The 22,320-nt window shown below is 43.1% G+C and overlaps 1 protein-coding gene across 3 annotated transcripts in view; it reads right to left on the bottom strand.

Annotated features, from left to right (window-relative positions):
• Positions 1-22,320, bottom strand: part of LGR5 (leucine rich repeat containing G protein-coupled receptor 5) — a 1,160,674-nt gene that overhangs the window by 179,032 nt on the left and 959,322 nt on the right. For all 3 annotated transcript variants that reach the window (XM_069228343.1, XM_069228341.1, XM_069228342.1), the window contains one exon: positions 970-1,115. In XM_069228343.1, coding sequence (XP_069084444.1) covers positions 970-1,115 — 146 coding nt within the window. The remainder of the gene's footprint in view (positions 1-969; positions 1,116-22,320) is intronic.

Here is a 22,320-nt window from a genome sequence, read left to right as displayed (position 1 = left end):
GTAGGGGTACTAAGTGAAAGAAACACAATAGTTTATAAAATCATTTCTGAAGTCTTTCAAAGCTGAGAGGGAGAGAGTGTGCATGTTTTTGTCTTTGTTTATGTAAAAATTCCTTATGAAATCTTACAGACACCCAATTGAAAGCACCTGTACCCAACTATTGACTAAAAAATACATTTATTTGGGGGTATAACATCCCAAACACCCCCTGAAGATATGCCCCTGGCTATCCACTCACAAATATTGGTGCACAGTAGTGAATAAGGTGGCAGTTGCGATGACATATCCCATACTTTATTTTTTTTAATTATTTATTTACTTTTTCATATCACCGAACTTAACACATTGAAATTATGTACAATCATAGTTACAATTGTCGACAAAGCAACAAAAAATAAAATAACAACAGACATCATAAAAGCAGAGTATTTTACATTTATATTGTCTACAGCGAAACATACTAAATATAACAACAAGGAGCAAAGAACTATCAGTTGATCTTTTTTGGCCTTACCAAATCTTTTTCCTGTGTAAACTCTGTATAAACACACATACTAATTGTTTTCTTCACCTACAGATCCCTCTATTGTTCCACAAGATTACAGTATTACACCCCCATTCCATAATCATATAATTCCATGCTTTCCTGGTTTGTAAGAGGTCTTGCAGAAATTTACTAGCCATACAAAGATTTTGAATATGGTTGTAAATTAAAGACTTATATAGCTGATCACTATAACGTTGCGCACAATGGTGATGGATTAAAATCAGTCTGTTCTGGCATGGGAATACAATGCATACCCTCTGTGCAGAATTATGCAATACTTGAAACTTTCATGTTCATTTTTGATGTACCATTCAAGACAACACTGCAACAGCAATTTTGCAGAAGATGATAATTTCAATATTATTAATAAGGTTCTGAAAGAAAGCCATGTAGTCTACGTACATTGTGTATTAATGACGTACCTTGAATATGCACCATTCCAATATTCCCTGAGTTCAAAGTGTCCTTGGTGCTGTTATCATCCTTGCTCCATTGACTGGGAACTTTTAAAGTGCTTTCACAAACTCCAAATGCACAACACTGATAGGCATATGCCATCTCTATTACCCTACATTAAAAAATGCAAAAATGTAATCTATCAAAAGTACATTAGATATCAGAAATGTTCTTTGTAAATTAGATATTATGAAGTCCAACGCTTAGTCATACAAGAATTTGTTGGAATATAAAAAGCAAATCAAGTGATATTATGACAAAAATTACAATTCATGTACCTAATCTGAGCCTTTAGTTCATAACTAAAGGCTACGAAAGTCCTCTGCTAGAAAATAGGTTGAATCTATTTAAAATAATTATAAATAAAAAATCTAGACAAGATATGTTTTCTACTTAATGTCATATCCCATTTCAAATTATGCTACACAGAATGGGAATTTGAGTGTCCATGTTTGATTCCACATTACCTAGGATTTTTTCAAATTTACCTTTGCTTTTTCACTAATATTGTTCCACTGAGGATGTCTCTACAATTTCTCCTGGGAGGCAACAGAAACGTTTAACATCATTGCTCCCCTAAAGGAAACATCTATGACATGCAATTGTTAGCCCCCAAAACTCAAAGTATAAGAAACGTGTCTTCGTCAGCAAGAAGAGGGCAAGCACTTGGCATACGCCTCAACCCCGGCTATGCTATTTCTTCTTCCACTTTGAGCCGTTGATTGGCTCTTCAAAATTGCAAAGAAAAATATTATTAAAACACTTAATTTTTCTTTAGCTGTCTCCCAGAAATCTTTTAAGGCTATTGGTGAAGTGTCATCTGTGTTTAATCTATTTGATAAATTATCAGTTCTGTCACTCCCTAAGCAGCAATGTCTAGAGTAAACGCTGAATTGGAACAATTGTAGTAAGATCCTCACTCTAGGATTCTTGAATCAGCAGTTTATTGGAGACACAAAGATGACAATATTCACGGAAAGGGGCCCAGAGAGGAACTCTCTCTAGGGAGGTATGGAACACCATATCATCATAAACCCATGATGTCACCGTGTTCCGTGCAACTCCTAGCAACATCACTACATTTCTCCCCTCCTTAAAACAAGAAAACAAACACGCTCCGCCAGGATGTTCCTGTGGGAGTGACAGCTGCCCTATACAAATGACTAATTCAATTCATTTCAATTCAGGATGTTGGTGGAGCACTGATTTTGCTTGACTAGCATCCATACACTCATTGTCTAACATTTTATTGAGGTTGAAATAAGAGACTCAGCACTAATCTAAATTATGTTATGTCGTACAGCAGTCCGTACTCTCCTCTGTCTTCTTTATCGATTATCTATGTTCACTGGTGGCACTTCTTCACTTATACAGCATGATTATTTAATTCAACCTGATTATACACATCTTAATTTTTAGCAAGCACCAAGACTAATCGACCAGATATCATCTCAACTTAAGCAACTGTTCATTTGTAAATGCTCACAAACATTCTCAAGTTAAACCCATCCTCTTCTGAGATCCTCTTTATCCTGATAGACCACACTGTTCCTACACTGTGTCTTGATCTATGGGATGTTAATCTGCCTCTTTGTTGATAGTAATAAACGTTGAAGACTTTTTTGTGGTTTATCATCCATGATCTCCATAGTAAAAGTTGTTTAATTGTAGTTATAAAACTCCATCATTCTTAGGCTCTCTGAATTTATAAATGGAAGAGTATCTCCATGGAGGCACTAGTCTCTGTCTTTATAAGCGTAATCCAATCAACAAATTCAATCATAAATTACATCTAATTGAAACACCAATCCAGCAATATCTGTTTAAAAGAACAAGAAACTAGGTAATTCAGGGACTACATGTTCACCCTTACACAGGTTCAGAAGTAGCATTTATGCTTTTTCTTTTAAGAAATCATCGCTACATCTGTGTGCTTAGTTGAGGGCACTTTTATTTTGATTGATGGCTGTTCAAATGTGCTTTGTTACGGATGATGACTTATCATGTTTACTTGTAGGAAAACTAATTACTCACATCTTGTGTATATGCCTTGTGTGTGAGTTTGAAGTGTTTACATTAATCACCAGTAAAACCACAAGATATGCACTGTGGTTTCTCCAGTATTGATATCTTTGATAGATTCACATGCTTGAATCTTACCCATCACTGAGGTGGGAATCCCATGTTAATTATAACAAGAAGAATGGAGTAAGGCACTGCACAACAAAGCATAAAAAGGTGGCATTGCATCATTTTAATGCAAACTGAGTTCAGCAAATCAGGAAACCTGTTCCAGAAGCACTCCACCCCTTCAGGTCCACCATACATCAAGGTTTATGAGCACTAAAGTAAAGGTAATAAAGATGAGTTATCAAATGCGATGAGCTCTTATCAGGGAGAAGGGAGGTCCCAATGTGAACCTATGACTGGTATCAGTACTGGAGAACAACAGTGTACAAGTAAGTAACTTGTTTTTTCTTCAGTATGGAATCTTTCCTAGATTCACATGTTTGAATCCAAATAGCAAGCAGTAATAAGCTTGATAGGATGTCTATAAGGGGAGGTGGGAAGCAGACATTGTGGGTAAAGATTCTCAATTCTATAAAAAAAGAGACCTCACCACACTGAAACAAATGGCAATGAACTGCCTGACCCCACTGCTGCATCATCTTTTGTTGTGGCATCCAGGCAGTAATGTTGAGTAAACGTGCACCTGTTTCTCCATGTAGCAGCCGTGCAAATACCGGGTAGGGATATCACTGCAAACAGGGCAGTAGTTGTGGCAGCACCCCTGTGGAGTATGCTCAAACTTTTTCCCTCTAAGGACGTCAAGCCTTTTCATGATAGGAGACAATAGCTGCTGATATCCAATGTTTAATGACAGTGCATGGCCCTTTCTCTGAGGTGCAAATGCTATAAAAAGTTGATCAGATTTTCAAAATGTTCTACTCTTTTTGATATATAATCTTAGGCCTCTTCTGACATCTAAGGTATGAAGTGTTGTTATTGTTAAGTAAGCAAATTTGTAATGCGCTTGGTTACTCCACACGGAGTGTCCCCGCGCTAGGATTTCAGTAACTCTGTGATCCCAGTTTCTAACTAAGGCCTAAAAGGATTGTTTAAAGAACCACATTTTCAGCTTCTTGCAATAGGCCAGTTCGGAATTTTCCTTCCTAAGATCAACAGTAGGAGAGTTCCAAAGTTTGGCGGCCAGGAAGCTGAAACAGTGCTGCATTTGTTGGGATTTTGAAGAAGGTTTCAGGAATTATCAGATTGTTGTGGGGAAAGTCCAAAGGAATGAAATGCAGATAGGTTCTCAAAAAGGACCTTGTCACCCTAGAACTACAGTAAGGCTCTTTTACTGTAAAAAGCTTGAATTTCACTGATTCTTCTGGATGACGTGAGAGCCAACTGAAGGGCTATTTTCTATGAAAGATATTATAGTTCCGCCTGGTGCAAAGGTTCACAGAGGCTTTCCATTAGTTGTGATGTAACTATATTGAATTGTCAAGTAAACAGATGTTTTCTAATCAGAAGAGAAGCTCTAGAAAGCCCTCTCAAGAATGACCTAATTAGTTTATTATACCAGAGTGTCTGCTTTATGGATCTACTAAATCATGAAATAATAGCCAGGTGGACATTCACTGAATTGAGGGAAAGGCTGGAACGTGCCAGCTGCAATAAGTATTGGGGACGCGCTCTGTGACGGCGGCAGGGGCGGGCTTTGTGACGGCGGCAGGGGCGGGGCAAGGCCCCTTCAAAAACTTTTGAGCGCCCGCTTCCTGGCGGAACGCACTTTGTGACGGCAGCAGGGGCGGGACAAGGCCCCTTCAAAAACTTTCGCGCGCCCGCTTCGCGGGACGTGCCCGGGCCAAGCCCGGGCCAAGGGCTGGGCCATACTATTTTCTTCTTGGTACTGGGGTTGGTGACCAGCGATTGAACCCACCGCAGCCGTGAGGATAATACACCGCTATAGGTGAGCAGCATTTGTACTTTTCTGACGTTTTAGTTTTTTCAACAAGGCCCCAGTGGGGTGGAAATAGGGTGGGAACAGGGGAAGCAAAGTGCCTATAGTAAAAGGCTGACTAAAAAATACCTGCTGGATAAAATGAGTCCAAAAGTCAAGATGGCCAGACGGAAGGGGGGGCACTCTTGGAACAGGCCGGTAACAACAAGACCCTAGATGGATTTCTCCAAAAAGCGGTTGGAGCACTAGAAAAGGAAATTGAAATGGTGGAGCGCCGTCTAACTGCCCCCCCACTGACGGTAGTTAATTGCCCATCCTCATCTCCACTGCAAATTCCAACACAACCCCTCCATCCACCCGATTTACAGTCTGCCCCGGCTATCCCACCTCTAACTACCCAAGAGTCTATTGTGGAGACCCATGACAATGCCACACAGCCACTCTTAGACAGGTCTGTACCCAATCCAGAGCACAACACAAAGGGTAAAAGAAAATGAGGTGAGGTAAATCTAAGGACCAAACAGGCCCGCATTTGGAGCTCCCCCAATCACGGCATACCAACTTGGAACAAGGACCATATATTAGCTCAAGCATCTACCGATGATCGTCCAGCAATTGATTGTATAATTGAACACATAAAAGACGAGTTTTCCAAAAGGCTACACCCTATAGCAACTCGCCTACAAGCCATTGAGGAGAAACTGGAAGGTCCTATCAAGTCCAAACAGATAATCACTCCCCTCTCACCGGACTTGCAGTTTTCCCGCCAAATTCTCCCCTCGAGCCTACTAGGCAACAGCGCCAGTAACCTCCCCCTACCATCAGGTATGGATCACAACCCTTCAATGAACTGCCCTGATCCTTTGTATCAACCAGGGAGGGCTTCAACTGCTAGGCTGGCTACCGCCTCAAAGGACAAGTGTTCTAAGACTGCCACCCCCTTTCCGAGGGGGAATGGAGGAGCTGCTTCTTCCAATAACATGGGAACAAAATCCTACAAAGATACCCCTGATCAGAACTACTCAGCAACAGATCGGATGTATAGGGACGAAGGAACCAACCTGAGAACCTTACATCTACCGCCGGAATCCTGTCCATACGTTCTTGTTATCACGAGTGTCCCTAAACTTAAAAGAAATATTCCTGAATCATTAAGGTTATACATTGGTTTCATAGCAAAGCCAGATTTGCATTCCATATGGTACCCTCAATATTAATGGTGAGGAGGGTGGGTTGGGTGGGTCCACTTAAGAACCCCGGGACGGGGGATTGTATTGTTATCAATTTTGATTCACCCACCCTTGTTCAGCAGCTCTCTTTGAACGTGTGCAAATCCAACCCTCTAGGGGGAGAAGTATCTTTGTGTAGACTCCATGCTTTCTACCCTCATATAGTTTCATCAGCTATTAAGGGGGCGCCAATGCCACTTAGAGGTTCTACTAGTTCTCAGATGCAGTCTGCCCCCCAGACAGGACATAGCTCCCTTTCACCATCTCTTTTTGAAATTGATTGACTAAAAATCAGCCCCGCGCATGGCCCACCTAAGCCTCAAGGAACTGGAAATTGGGATAAGAATTATCTTATAACCGGAACTATTGAAACACAAGGAATAGGAATAGGCAGTCCTGAGGCTGATCAGACCCTTACTGTAGACACCAGAGGCTCCACACTAATCCTCTCACCAGCCCAGATAGAACTCTCTGTGATCAGAGCATGGAGACCTGTATTTGTGGAGTTAGTAAGGAGAGTAAGGCTTATGAGATCAACCCAGCCCAGGATTTCATAGGTCCCAGTAACCGCTCCACTCCACCTGTCCGGGCATTTGAACTCACTATGCCAGGCCCGATCTAAATGGGGCGAGTAACACCTTGGGTGACAATGTAGCAGAAAATCTAACTGAGGCTAGTCTAGCTACGATTGAAAGGGGTATTAATTCTCCCCATGGCACTTCATTTGCAAGAGGGTACTCTACGGCCAAAGCTTCCCAAGACAAACTAGACGGTTTAGACACAGTTCTTAGCTGGAACATTGCAGGGCTGGAGAATAAAATGGGTATCCCTGGATGGGGCAAATTTATAGATGAACACAAAATATGCCTTTTTCAAGAAACGTGGGCATTGGAGCCCAAATATAGAATTGGTTTCAAAAGCTATTGGGTCCCAGCAAGCAAGGCGACCTCCGGGAGACCCTCAGGCGGGCCGCTCATATGGCTTAGCTGCTCCCTTAAATGCCGGGTTGAAATAGTAGATATGGGCTGTCCCGATCTGATGGGTTTAACAATACCAACCCTTAAGGAGAAACCGCTCCTAATAATCAACATCTATTACAGGAGCCTGGGTAGTAAATATGAGTCAGACGCTTTGACTATTTTGGACAGTTTTCTTTCCTGCAAAACCTCCTCCCACTTTATTCTTATCGCAGGGGATTTTAATGTTACCTTTGAGCCCCACTCGTTGGCCCAGGAACTATATAAAGAAGAGGACGCTTATTGGGGTATCCCCCAATTGGTGTCAAGCAAAAGACCGAGAATGAACAGATTAACACACCAACTTGTGGACATTACACTGGCACATGGTCTTCGGGCCTGTAACGGTCGTTCCCGCTCGGATGCTGACCTTCATCCTACATTTAGGCGTGGAGCACAGAAGAGCCAGATAGATTATATTTTGCTTGACATTCGGTTGTGGGGTCATATGGCTGACATGAAGATTTTAGAACATGAGGAAAGTGACCATGAGCCACTGATTTTATCGGTTAGGAGTCTATTACCTCTACTTGAAGCTCCTTGCCCCAAGATTTATGAACAGCAGCTCGCACTGACAAACAATAGACAAAATATCAAATGGAAATTTGTGAGCACTGACTCAGGTACTATGATATCCCTGCATAGCCAGTTGGCTGACCATATGGAGCGTATGCCCCTGCTTTTAGAAGATGGTGAAGGGCTTGTAGCAGCCCACACACAATTATTTAATTCTTTAAAATACCTTTTCACCAAAGAGATTGCTAGTAAAGCAAAAAAAAAAGTGTAATGCAAGGTGGTTTAGTGCCTCATGCAGGGAAGCACAGCACAAACTATTGAGAGCTCTAAGAGGGGGCCAGACAGAGCATATAAGGCAAGCAAGGAAAGATTACAAACAGGAACTTAGTAGAGCCTGCAGGAGATGGGATGAGCTTAGATGGGCTTCCCTTCTGGAGTCTGCAAAAGCTAATGATACCTCGAAATTCTGGAAACTGGTGGCCGATGCTAGTGAAGAACCTAACCGTTTGCCTGGTGCCTCAATACTCCCTGTAGAGTGGACAGATCACTTTGGCCGAATATATTCAGGGCCTACAGATGTTACTACCAGGGAATTGAACCATATTATGACCCTTGAGACCTCTCCAATCAAATTCACCCTGGCAGAAACCAAAGCTGCGATTGCTTCACTGAAATGGGGAAAGGCCCCAGGCCTTGATAAAATCCCAGATGACCTGTACAAGACAAGTCCGGATTTTTGGGCCCCATACCTGAACTTGGTCTCCAATGCAGTAGCTGCAGGAGCGCCTGTACCGAGCTCCTGGAAGGCAGCGGAGATAGTTCCTATATTCAAGAAAGGCCAGCAGTTAGTACCATAGATCAAGTCTTAAGATTCCTAACAATCAAATGGAAGACTGTGGAAGTAGGAGGGGGTAACCTGTTTGTGGTCTTCATTGACCTTAGAGCCGCATTTGATCTGGTCCCCAGGAACCAGCTATGGCTGACACTAGCCAACATGGGCATCCCAAATGGTCTCTTGAAACTTATGGCCCGATTACACGAGAACACCTATGCACAAATTAGGAGTGGTAAGGATGGTGATTTAACAGACCCAGTTGCCATCGAAAGAGGAGTCAGACAGGGCTGTGTCCTAGCCCCTATCCTTTTCCTCCTATATATAAACAATTGCATGAACTATCTAGCAAACTGCACCAATGATTCCCCTAAGTTGGCCGGAAATAAAGTGCCATGCCTGCTTTATGCGGATGACACTATCTTGCTGGGCAAAACATCCATGGGAATCCAAAATCTGGTTAATCCGTTCTGTGTATTTTGCAGAGATTACGGGCTGGATATCAATGCTAAGAAAACAAAACTTATGATATATAGTACCCCGAACAAGAAGTTAAAAGCAAATATAATGATGGATTCAGTCCTTTTGGAGAGGGTAACGGAGTACGATTATCTGGGTATCAGACTATCAGATAAGGGCAGTAGGGATGCAGCCATAAGAAAAGGGGCACTCATTATCAGCCAAAGAAGCGGAGTGCTAGAACGAAAGGCTAATACTGTAGTAAGCCCCCCTCTGATTCCTATTTCTGAAATCTATAAAGTCCAAATCCGTGCTGCTGCCCTGTACGGAGCGGAACTCTGGGGTTCATACAGACAACTGGATACCCTCCAAACCAAAGAAAACAACTTCTTCAGACACATAGCTAGGCTAGGGAAGGGCACGCCGATGATTCCCCTAAGATTAGACCTGGGTATAAATAGCATCAAAGATACAGTATGCTTAAGGCCACTTCTTTACTGGGTTCGACTATGGAAAACGGAAGAACTTGAGCCCTTCAGGACAGCAATCAAAGATCTTATACCACCATACAAGGGATGGGAAAAAGTTCGTTGGTTGAGGGAGATGAAATCAGCCTGGGTTAAACTGGGCTTCTTCCATTATTGGGAAAATCCTGAGATGATTCCTGCTAACGCCAGATTGCTGATCAAAGAACAATACTGGGGAAAAATCTACTAGGAGTCTTTTCATTGTAATGGGCCAGGTTGGCTGACAGCAGAGTTTCTGCTGGTCAAACACGAACCCCGGCCCGAAAATTTCCTGGATCTCCCCATACCAGCACGTGCCCGAGCCTTATTCCTTCAGTTCAGATACGGAACATTAGCAGTTAACAGCTTTACGGCCCGTTGGCCGTCTAACAGTCCCATGTCTGATAAATGCATAAACTGCCACTCATGCAAGGAAACTCCTGAGCATGTTCTATTTTTCTGCCCCCTGTATAAATGTCCTAGAGGAAAGTGGATAATTCCCTTGTGCAAGGTATTGCTATTACAAAACCGAATCAGTGCCTACAGATTATGTAAATATGATACTTCCACGCTGATAGTAAGCTCTGTTTCTAAATATCTGTCAGCAGCATGGACAATTCGTAGCAGGACTATTTTAGACCGTAGTCTACTGGCTGAAGAGAGGTCCAGCAGCTAGTGGACGAGGATTTTTAGACAGTCCGGGAATTCAAATATAAGTATCTGTGTTGATTTATTCATGATATTAGATTTTATTCTTGTCTGTGTTTTTTAGCGGATTTTCTCATTTAAACTGATTCATAGCATTTTAGCACATAGCACCTTGCAAATGGTAAGATTTAATTCCCCTAAACAACTTACTTAAGACATGAGGCTAACTCTATGGTACCCTTTTGAATGTCTGGTTTCTAATTTTCGCAAGCACAAAGTATTTTACGAAGTATTATGAACCATTTTTTATGTATAACTTGCTCTAGAATAGTATTTATAGGTAACATTAGAAAAGATTTGGTATACTATCAGTTTTAAACCGATTCATAGTATCTTAGCACAGAGCACATTGCAAATTGTAAGATTTAATTCCCCTGAACAATTTAATTAAGACATGAGGCTAACTCTATGGTACCCTTTTAAATGTCTGGTTTTTAATTTCCGCAAGCACGAAGTATTCTACGAAGTATTATGAACCATTTTTTAAGTATAACTTGCTCTAGAATAGCCTCCATAGGTAACATTAGAAATACTATCTGTTTCCCTTTTAAACTGTCTTGGTAAATGGTATTCAATAAGCTAGGAAGCACCAACTGAGGAGTTTTATTTAACATTTGGACCGTTGGACAAGCAGTGTATTAATTGTTATTGTTCTCTTCTTTTCGTGATGGTTATGATCTTTGTTTTTTTTTCTGTATGTATGGTTCATTTTTATGCTTTTTAATGGTCTAATTTCAGACCGAATAAACTGAAATAAAAAAATATTACAATGCCTGCTCTAGTAGAGATGAAAACAGATGAATGTTGTAATGAGAACACCATACACAGAAACAGGACTATTTTGCTTAATCTATTATTTTGTTTGTCTCCACTTTGGGCTTAGCCAAGATTTCTCTGCATTCCTGAAACATATTTAAGAGATTGAATTCATTGTAGTCTGAGCCTGGCTAATAAATCGAGACACTCCATTGTTGGCTGAATGAGTTTGCCCTTGTTCTTATATATGACTTCTGGTATTGGCCTGATCAGGATTTGTCGCCATTCCAATAAGAGAAGTAGCTCTGTGTACCAGAATGGTCTAAGCCATGCTAGAGCTACCATAATGATCCAACATGGCTCCCTTTTCATTTTGTATAAGAGCCTGGGTATTAGCACAATAGGAGGTAATGTGTAAGCAAATATCCATTTACAGACTGTACGACATTCCCTGAATATACCCTTCTGTAGGTATCCACTGAAATAGAATCGGCATTTGTGATTTACAGATTTGGACTTTCTCACCTTTGAAAGATCTTCAACAGTTGGGGCGGCTCTAGTTCCCATTTGTGGCATTCACCAAACATTCTCTGATCCTGGAACATGTTTCACTTTTAGGGTAATCTGGTGTTTATGAATCCATTTCCAGATCTTTTGAGCTTTTGTGGACAATAGAAGTGACCATGTGCCTCCTTGCTTGCTTAAATAAAACAGTGCAGTTGTGTTTTCAGTACAGACCAAAATAACAGATTCCTTTATTCTTGGGGAAAAAAAGGCTGGCGTGTTAAAGCCACTCCTTTAAAGCTCTAGAAGATTTATGTGCATCTTCATTTCCCGTTTCTGCTGACTTCAATGTCTTGCAAATACGGTTTCCGTCCTTCTAGGGATGCATTCATGGTCATGGTGAATTGAGGCTGAGGGAGTATGAATGCTAAAGCCTGAGGATACATTGGGCCTGATTCTTACCTTGGCGGTCGGCGGAGAGGCGGCGGTCGGACCGCGAACAGACCGGCGGTCCAAAAAATGGCATTCTGACCGCGGCGGTCACCGCCGCGATCGACCGCCACTTCCCCACTCCGACCGCCACGGCGGTCATGACCGACGGGCTGGAGTTCGCACACTCCGGCCCGGCGGTCGACCCAAGACCGCCAACCGTATCATGACCCTGCTTACCGCCGCGGTTTTTGGCGGTCGGGAACCGCCATGCGAACCATGGCGGTAGGCACTATCGGGGCCAGGGAATTCCTTCCCTGGCACTGATAGGTGTCTCCCCCACCCCCCACTGCCCCCCACGAGTCCTCCCCCCACACCCTCCACCCCCCTGCCACCCCCCAGAGGTGGTACAAACCCCCTGCCCCCCCCACCCCGACATGCACATACACGCACCCCGACATGCACGCACCCCCAACATGAACATATGCACACCCCCTACACACACACATACACAACGGGGGCACATACCCGCACACATACATGCCGACATGCGCACCCGCCGAACTACACACATTGCCCAAAGGCACAGCAGCACCCCCCGCCCGCATGCACGCACTCACACACCCCCTCTACACACCCCCATGCACGCACACATCACACAACATCCCCCCACCCCCTCCCCTCACGGACGATCAACTTACCTTGTGCGTTGGTCCTCCGGGAGGCGACGGGAGCCATAGGGACGTGACCGCCAACAGGAGACCACCAACAGAAGACCGCCACACAGAAATGTGGGTCGTAATTCTGGGGGCGGTGTTCTGCTGGCGTGGCGGTGGAGGTTGACCAGTCTCCACTTTCCCGCCGACCGCCAGTGTGGCTGCTGGCGGTATTCCGGCGGAACGCTCCCAGCGGTCGGAATACGCGCAGCGGCATACCGCCGCGGTCGGCGGTCTTTACCGCGGCGGTAACTCGGCGGTCTTGCGAAAAGACCGCCAAGGTCAGAATCAGGCCCATTGTCTTTTTGCATCCACCAGACCACAGACAATGTCATTTAAGGAGACATTTCTATGGTGTCCTTAAAGGTTCCTTGGGTCTGGATTCACCGTTTGTCTAATTCCTCTTGCAAAGGGCTCATGTGGAGGCAACACTTTGAAATTAGGGGGATGCAGGATGACATTACCCCCAGGAATTATTTGTACGTCCGTACTGAAATACACTTTCATTTTGATAAGGAAGATGCCTTATATCTTAGCCACAGTTTTCTCTCATTCATATGAAAGGCTTTGTAAGAGACTGTGTTCAGAATTGTTCAGAGAAATATTACCTCCTTGGAAAGCTTCAGACAAGATTTTTCGTAGTTCAGTTTTAGGCCTAGATCTTTGAAACTCTGAAGGAAGACCTTTGTGGATTGATTCATTGAGCCGAGAGAGGGACCCTTTATAAGTCAGTCAAGCAGGTATGGGAAGATTTGGTGGCCATCATGGGGGCAATGCATTCAGTGAATGCACGGGGAACAGACTTTAAACTAAAAGGGAGGACTTTGAATTTATAATGGCAATCAGCCACATTGAAACCTAAAAATGTTTGATGCTGCATGTGTTTACTCACAGGTATGGAAGCAAACATCTAGAAGGTCTAGGGATGTCCGGTAAACACCTGGGTTAAACATCTGGAGAATCTCCTGGAGTGTAACCATCCTGAAAGTTCAGCAGTTTCAAATCCAACACCTATCTTCATTTGTTGATTTTTTTCTTGATGGGGAAAAGTCTAAATAGAAGCCTGTGTTTCAATGTGCCTAGGAACTTCCTCTATAGCTTCCTTGTGGAGGAGCGATAATATTTCATTCTTTAATAGACAAAGCTGCTGGTGTGACCTCTTTCAGGTGGATTTTGAGGGGCTTTTGAAGGAATTCCGTGGTGTGACCATGATGGATCTGATCCAAAACTCAACGATCTGAGGTAGTGGAATTCCAGTACTCATCAAAGTTTGATAGACACATAAAAAAGTTGATTGTGTTGTTTTGACCGGTGCCAGTACGTTGTCACTGGCATTTTGTCTTTTACTTGAAACTGCTGGCTTGCCTGGCTTGAATATGCTGCTGTTGTGGAGGTCTGTACTGCTGCTAGGAAAGTGGTTGGTATTTATATTGTTGAAAATTGACTGTTGTAAAGTACCATCTTCTGCCTGGTCTCCCCTCCAGTTTTTGCCTTCATTACCTTATTTTTGCTGAACTTGTTTCTGTTGGCTTTAGGACTCTGCACACTTTACTCCTGCTAACCAGTGGTAAAGTGAATGTGCTCTTACTTCCAAACATAGAACATTGGTATACATTGATTGGCATATTTAATTTATTTACAAAGTAAATGCTACAAGTGGGCTGCAGCACCTATTGTGCCACCCACCAACGTAGCACTGTAAAACATGTCACAAGTCTGCCATTGCAGCCTATAAAGTCTATACATGCAGTTTCAAAACTGCCATTTAACTCTGGCAACATATCTTTTGCCAGGCCTAAATCTTCCTGTTAAATAGTTACATGCTACCTCAAACGTAGGCCTTAAATGCTGGTGGAGCAGGGCGCATGATATTTAAAGGTTTATACATCCTGGCAGTGAAAAATCTCCAAAGTCGTTTTTTTCACAGTGGCAAGGCTGGTCTCCCACAGACTAACACTGGTTTACCTTACCATTTTTAATAAATGCTAAATTCAGCTTGGGAACATCTAGATAATTACTTCTTCCACTCATTTTATTTGTAATATAAAATCCTCTAATGGTGAAGTGAGATTTTAAATTGTTAGTTAGCAAACGCCAGAAAGTAGGCCTTTGCCTGCCCAAGCCAAATGTGCCTTTTATGCCAGTGGCACTTGACTATTAATGGCTCTCCTGTGGTGTGTGATGGGCATTCTTCCCAGACAGCAGACAAAGGGCCTTGGCTGTGGGAAGGGTTATCCTCTCCTGAACAAGATGGCTTGGGGAGTTGCACCCAGACCTTTCCTGAGCTTCAAAGGGTAGCAAGAAGATTGTACCTACTGCCTTCCTGACCTCAGAAGATGCCTAGCCTGTCGCTAGCAAATGTATCTCACACCCGGGCCTTCCTGCCCTTTGTTTCACTAGACAAGCTGGAGCCAAATCCAGAGGAAAGGGGAAAACTGACCAGAATCAATTTCTGAACAGTCCTGGACCTGAGAAGAGTCAGAAGAAGGACTGTCCTGCTGCCAGAAGAAGGAACACTGGGCCTGCTTGTCTTGAATCCAGGAATTCAGAAGTGACTCCAAAGGTCATTTAGCTGATCCACAGAGACACAATAGGCTTCCAGAGGCCTTTTCCGCTTCCTAGCTGAACAGACTCAACTGACCTTGACCTTGTCTCCTCTGCTGACCTCTGTGAGACTGAGTCTTGACACCTAAGTGCTGCCCTCAAGGGTCTGGACTCTTGCTTGGAGCCACAGTGTACTTCTCTCTGTCAAACTGAAGGTTTCACTTGGTTCTACACAGCACCATGCAGCCCCCGTACCAAGGACAGAAATACATCTCCCAGCAGGCCAAACCTGGGCGCATAACCAGCCTGTGCTCCATCACAGTTGATCTGAACTTTTGACTGTGTCCTGCTCTGGTGCGACCAGGAACCCATAGCAGGCAGTTCACATCTTTTGATGCTCTTTTCACCATAATCTTTAAAAACGTATAACTTCAATTCTACTGAGTGGATATTTGTCATTTTCATGTCATTTTATTAATTAACATATTCTCTATTTTTCTAAATAGGTTTGGGATTCCTTTTGTGTTGTACTTTCACTTTATTACTGTTTGAGGTCTCCATAAATACTTTATATATCGCCTCTCAGTTAAACCCTACTGCTTGCATGCTAAACTGCCAGAGGGTTTGGCAAAGGATCATTCATTGACTTTCATATTTCTCCCTGACAAGGATTGCGATTCCTCTTTAACGTGGGTTCCCAGCTTTTTCAACAAATACTCTAGTCTCTTATATTAACCTCTTTCTGTGGCACCATGAAATGGTTGAAAACAATTCTGTTTTAGTATTCCTAAAGATCTTGCAGTCTCTGATTTTATAGACTTGGAAGTGCCATCCACGTGCTTTACAAACAGTGATTCTACGGCAGTTCCAATATCTTTGCTTGAATGTCCGCTCTGAAAGATGTTGCTTTTAGCCATTCTTGGTGTTCCAGGACCACTGCACAGGGTAGCTGTTAGAAACCAGTAGAGGTGCTGTCTATCATTTTGTCATTTATTTCCGAGAATGTTCTTTTACCCTCCTTGATGATGATTGCCTTTGCCTCTTATTTATTTTCTTCAATCAGAAATACCAAGTATGCACCAAAGTCCGACCACATCTGGTGGTGGTATTTCCTTAAGATTGCCAGGATATTAGAGGGTATGACGGTTATATCTGCTATCTCAGAAAATATTCTCCCTACATTATCCAGGCTTTTTCCTTCCTTTACCAGTGGTGTGGAACTAGGACTGGAGGTGTTTCTGAAACGCCTCTCCCCAGCCTGCATAGAGTTTGTGTGTGGATGCTCTGTAAGACATGGCAGAGTTACTTAAGGGCCTTGTATTTCTTCGCCATGCATGGTACAACAGTAGCCACTGTTGCATGATTAGTTGTTTGCTTTCTTCCCAAATGTGGTTAACTATGAGTAGTTTTTAGTTATTTTCATGATGACTTCTTGATGCCATATTGAAAGCAATCCACCTTTTTCACTGGTAGTGAGACAGCAAATATTTGTGATGCTCTTGCTAAAAGAACATGAAATCCTCCAAATATCATCTGTTGGAGAGCTTGTGACTAGAGAAGTTAGCGAAACTGAAAGTGGAGCTATATATTCACTTCATTCCTCTCCAGCACCAGACGGCTGGTCCTGTATAATCTCCCCTTCTTCGCGTTCATCATCTTCATTGTCAGTGTAGTCATTATGTATTGTAAAAGGTGCCAGAACTCTAGGAGGCGCTGTATGAGGAGGCAGGATGACTGGGTTTCTTGTTTGATGTGGCAACTCAGTGGGGGAAGGATTTGCAGACTCCGAAAACCTCCTATAACAGTATAACATTTGTCTTAAGTTAGTTACCAATGCTGTTGGAACCCTGCATCATTGGCTCTTGGTATCGTTCTTCTTTCTCATTTGTCATCATCATATGAGTATTGCTCTGAGTAGGCGGCCTCTACTGGTCTAGAATGTGCTTCTTTATTTCTAAATGAGAACTCTCCTTCTTAGTACTCATTATCCTTGTCATTGTGACATTTACATGACGCTGATTAGGGCTGTAAGCTACTCCAAGTGGTCTGTCGTCATTCAAGAAGTCCATATCCAGTAAGAGTCCTGGCGGACTGTGCTTGGTGAAGTCTGGTCTGGTCTGAAAAGCACAGGAATTCCTTCCACAGTGTTCTGTGTTATCTCACTTTGTCTCATCGACGAGCCTGACGTGATGTTGTTGATGGTGGTTTCTTATGTTTAAAGTAGGTGATGGGTTCCTTCTCTGTCAGCTGCATTTGTTGTTATCGTCATAGGTGTAAACACTGGTGACACTGTTTCTGCTGCCAATCTCATTGATGGTTTCTTCATCTATGTATGTTTAGTCGACAATGGGTCAGTTGACGCTTCTCCAAGGACTGAAGAAGTACGATGCCTCTAGGATGAAAACGAGGTTTCTGATCTTCTTTTTGTTGGCTTTTTGCCTGAATTCAAAGAAGTATGAGTCTTCTTTTTTGGATGTTTCTCTACCTCAGAAACCAGACTTTATTTTAGGATTTCTGTCCTTGGTATTCAGAACCTTTTTGAAAGGCTCTTTCAAAGAATCTCAACACCTAATCTCTCGCCGAATGGATGGCTGGGACCTCCTCCACTCCATCATCCTTGATTTCGCCTTCCTCATAGAGACCTGGATCACCCCCACCTCAGCCCCGGACATCACTACCACCATTCCCGACAGCTACAAAATCGTCCATAAAGACAGAGTCAATCAATCAGGAGGAGGCATTGCCATAATCTACAAAAACACTTACTGCCTCTCAACCACCATCGAATCACAGAACCAGCCAACCACCATCGAACACCTACACTTCCAAATTCAGACCAACCTGAACAACTCCCTTCGAGGCACGCTCATCTACAGACTACCCGGATCCCGGCCCTAGTTCAGCGAAACCTTCACCTATCTCATCAGCCCCACGCACTTGCCTCAACCAACAAACCGTAACGACCCAAACACCACATCCCTCCTGGACAACCTCGCCACCCTCAGTCTCAAGCAATTAGTCAACCTCCCAACAAACTGAGCAGGTCACACCCTCGACCCAGTCTTCTCGGCTGCAAACAACATAACCATCTTGCACACCTCGAAACACCATCGGACCGACCACTGATGCGTCCACTTCATCTTTACAAAGACCATTGCACACCACCACACCCCCCGCCCCAGACAGAAACTGGAGCAAAGTCACCGAAGCACCACTCACCGATACCCTCAGCCACCCCCACTGGATGCCACAAACACGAACAACTCAGCGCGCAATCTGCACTACTCGATTTCACAATCTGCCAACACCATAACCCCCTTCAAAAAAAACACCGAAAAACACCGGAAACCAGCCCCGGAGGAAACCGAACCGGTTCACAACAAAACTCCAAGGATCTAAACACACTTGCAGACGACTGGAAAGAAAATGGAGGAACAGCAAAACAACCACAGACCACACAGCCAACAAAGACGCAGTCACCACGCACCACCAGCGTATAAGAGCCACCAAAAAAGCTGCCATACAAGAACACATCAGCACCAGCACACAAAACAGCAAGGAGCTATTCACCATAGTCAAGGAATTCACGAACCCCGAATCAGACACTTCGGACATCCCCTCCCCCCCTCAAAACCTCTGCGACAACCTTACCACCTTTTACCACTGGAAAATCCAGGACATATGCGAAGGATTTAAGAACCATAATCCATCCCCACCGCCCACCAGCATCACCACGGACTCCACGCTGCAGACCCTGACCCACTGGACTCATATCTCTACAGAAGACACCCCAAAACTCATGAACTCTGTAGGAAAATACCACTGTCCAATACCAACTGTCTGACCAATCAAATGTGAGCTAGTTGGAGATTTCGCTATGGTATTTCTTCATGAAATCAGGTCTAGATTAGAGCACCTATTGTTATTGTGTATAAGTAATGTGGAATGTAGTAGTAGGTATTTGTCCAAGGAGTAGTTTGTAGCCGTATGTTTTTCCCTCGTGGAGGTGAAGTTACCCAGGAATATCCAATCCCAAGAGTTTGTGGAGTGATTAGTAGTTGATTAAAGGAAACCTTCATTAAAACTGGTTTTGCTCCCAAGCGGGTGATATATGTTTAGCCACAGTGAGACACTGGAATGAAAACTACTTTATTGCATTAATCACTTTACTTTTTAGGTCTCTTGAGGATGAAGTTAATTCATCCCTCCATTTATTGTTCTGTTCTTTTGAGGTGTTTGATGTGGTGTTCTAATTGTAAAAGAGTGGAACAGAGGATGAACAAAACCTGATCTCCGTACGTGCAACTGCCTCAAAATCACAGTTTTAGATGACGTGAGATATAGAAGTTGCATTAGAGACATACAGCTTTCAATTCAGGAAGTGGCTTTGATGTGATATGTAAGAGATGGGTCACTGGGTTGAGATGGGGTGATTCATCCAATGCTGCTTGGGCATACTGATCTTTGACTGTGTTTAAGACCACTAGCTCTGAAGTTTGTGGTAAAAGCATGTGTTGTGGGATCTGTAATTCCAGAGTATCTGGGTGTGTGCAATTGGGGAAAGGTGCAATGAAGCACTGGAGTTGGTGTATGTTGGATTCTTTAGACGCATGTGTGTTGATTGAGATCTAACTGGGGTTGGGGGATGGTAGGAGCATAGTTCTTGTGGGAGAGAGATGAAGAGTGTAGGTTGTGGAGGTTGCATCATCATACAAGTGAAGCAATATGTTTCAAGATGCACACATCAGATATGTGCTGTGGTAGGTATTTATTTGCTCTAAAGAAGTATAAGATGAGTGATCACACATCCTACATTAATACACCTATGGGTGGGAAAGTCCTTCTTCAGATAGTCAGTATGTGTGTGGTTGTACTTGTGTCGCTCAGCAGGACTAGGAGGTCACTTGTCAGAGGGAGTATGTATCATGTGGAGGTGGTGACTACCAGAAGGACAGTGTGTTTTGTCCTTGAAGTATTTCTGTCTGGGTCAGTTTAGGAGCAGGAATGCAACAGGTTATGATTCATGCTACCTTGGTTTAAGCTATCATTTATATTTTTTAACCCCCCTCATTACCTGAAGGAGATTGTAGTACAATAGGTTAGTGGTGTAGTAGTCAGAATGGATGATTAGTATACTTGTTAACATCTCTAGATATGATGGAAGCATTTATGGCCTTCAGGGTATCAAATAATGTATTCCAGAAATTGGGGTGATATCATGAAATTGCCATTTTCATACAGAGTGATGTGTATAACACATTGAGTTTATGGTAAACTGAGATAACTCTTTTGCACCTATAATGCGGTCTATGAGGATAGGTTTGGAAAGTCCAGAAGAGAATATGATCTCTTTATTTTAGAATTGGTGGACATAAAACGATCATGCAAATATGTGTAAGATTGAGAAGCAGATTCAGTATGGAACAGCTACAACATGCATCCACAGTACATCATGTAGAACAGGGAGAAAAATGAAGTAGTAAGATCTCACACTGGGTATAAAAGTGTGCATCAAGGCGATCTTGTTGTGGGTTGAGAGCCTAGTGTATTGCAAAATCATCCATGGTGCAACATCAGTATATATATGAAGAACCTCAAGGAGTACAAATCACACTTAGGTGAAAAATCGCTCTGGGTGCACAGTGAGCAAGATAGAGGTGTCCCGCTGCCACATTTAGGTGGAAATTCATTGCAAGTGTCAGGAGCACAAATAACATCTAGGAAGATAACAGATGTCTTTTTAAAGTCACTTGTAGTTGCCAATCGTGCAACATCAACAGGAGTGTGGAAACACCTCTAGGTGCACAATTAAAATAAGGATCAAAAATCACATTTAGATGCAGGAACAGTTAGGTGTAACATCACCCTTGTTACAAAGCCTGTAAGACTGTGGTGTCACATTTAATGACAAAATCATTTGGTGCAAAAATACGAAAGTAAGATGGCACTATAACTGCAAAAGTTGTGAATTATTTGATTGACGGAATGCTGAAGTGCACAATCACCTTTGGTGCAACAGCAACATGTGAGCGGTAAACATTTGGGCACACTGATCATATTTGCTGAAATTAACTCTTTTTGCATAGTCACCCCCAAAAGCTTTTGACTTCACCTCTCCTGTTTTCTGAAGGTAGTTTATGTTGGCATGAGAACTCTGTGCACTTTACAACTGATAACCAGTGATAAAGTATGTGTGCTCTCTCCCTAAAACTGCTGTTCCCAAACGTTTTCAACCATCAGCTCCCTTGATTTATTGGTTGTGGCTGTGGCTCCCCATTTATTTGTATATTTGTATTAGCATTTATAATGTCAGCATTTGACATACATAAAAGTATGATACATAGGCACTGCAAATTGTACAACAGAAGAAGAAATTAATGCAGTTGAACTTCCCTGGCAAGTATAACTAAGATACGAAATTATAATACATTGGAGCAAGATATACCCAAGGGGGTAGTTGTGCATGGAATGAACAGGTCTGCAATGCATCCAAACAATTGCAGGATAATTAAAAAATCATGCAACAAAACGGAGGAAATCAACATTATAATATTATGTAAACCATGTAATAACCAAATAACGGACAAAAGAAAAGAAAAGGAAACAACTGTCTGGGCAGTGCGGTATGGCTGGTGTGCCCCAACCCCAGCAGAAGAAAGTGGGGGGAAGGGGCGATGAGGGGAGAGGCCTGGGTGCGAGACAGTCTTCATACATGTGTAGCAAGTACCTGCAGGCATATGGTCATGTATATCGTAGGTGGAGAACAAGCCCCCACCCGCAATCTGAGTCACATAGTATGCCAAGTTGAGGCATCCAATACAAGTGCAGGGCAAACTGCCAGGTGTCGTCATTCATCGTGTGTGGGGTGTAGTTTATCAAACAATCGAAGCCTTGTTTGTGCCTCCATGAGATCTCCAATCCCGTGTCATGGCCTCTGCTTCTGCCAGTGCCCATTTTTGAGTCTCACAAAGCCAGCAATCAATAGTGGTGGGTTGGGATGTTTTCCAGTTCATAGCAATCAGACTTTTATAGAGGACTGTCGCCTGATCAACAAATCTCAGATAATGCTCATTGTGTTTAGTTCAGGTTAATACCCCTAAGAGGCAGGTGAGTGGAGTCAGGGGGGATCTGGACC

The sequence above is a fragment of the Pleurodeles waltl genome, chromosome 4_1 (assembly GCF_031143425.1).
Source record: "Pleurodeles waltl isolate 20211129_DDA chromosome 4_1, aPleWal1.hap1.20221129, whole genome shotgun sequence".
In the NCBI taxonomy this organism is placed as follows: domain Eukaryota; kingdom Metazoa; phylum Chordata; class Amphibia; order Caudata; family Salamandridae; genus Pleurodeles; species Pleurodeles waltl.
Note: the sequence above shows the minus strand (reverse complement) of the source record. Positions and strands in the feature narration are given on the sequence as shown.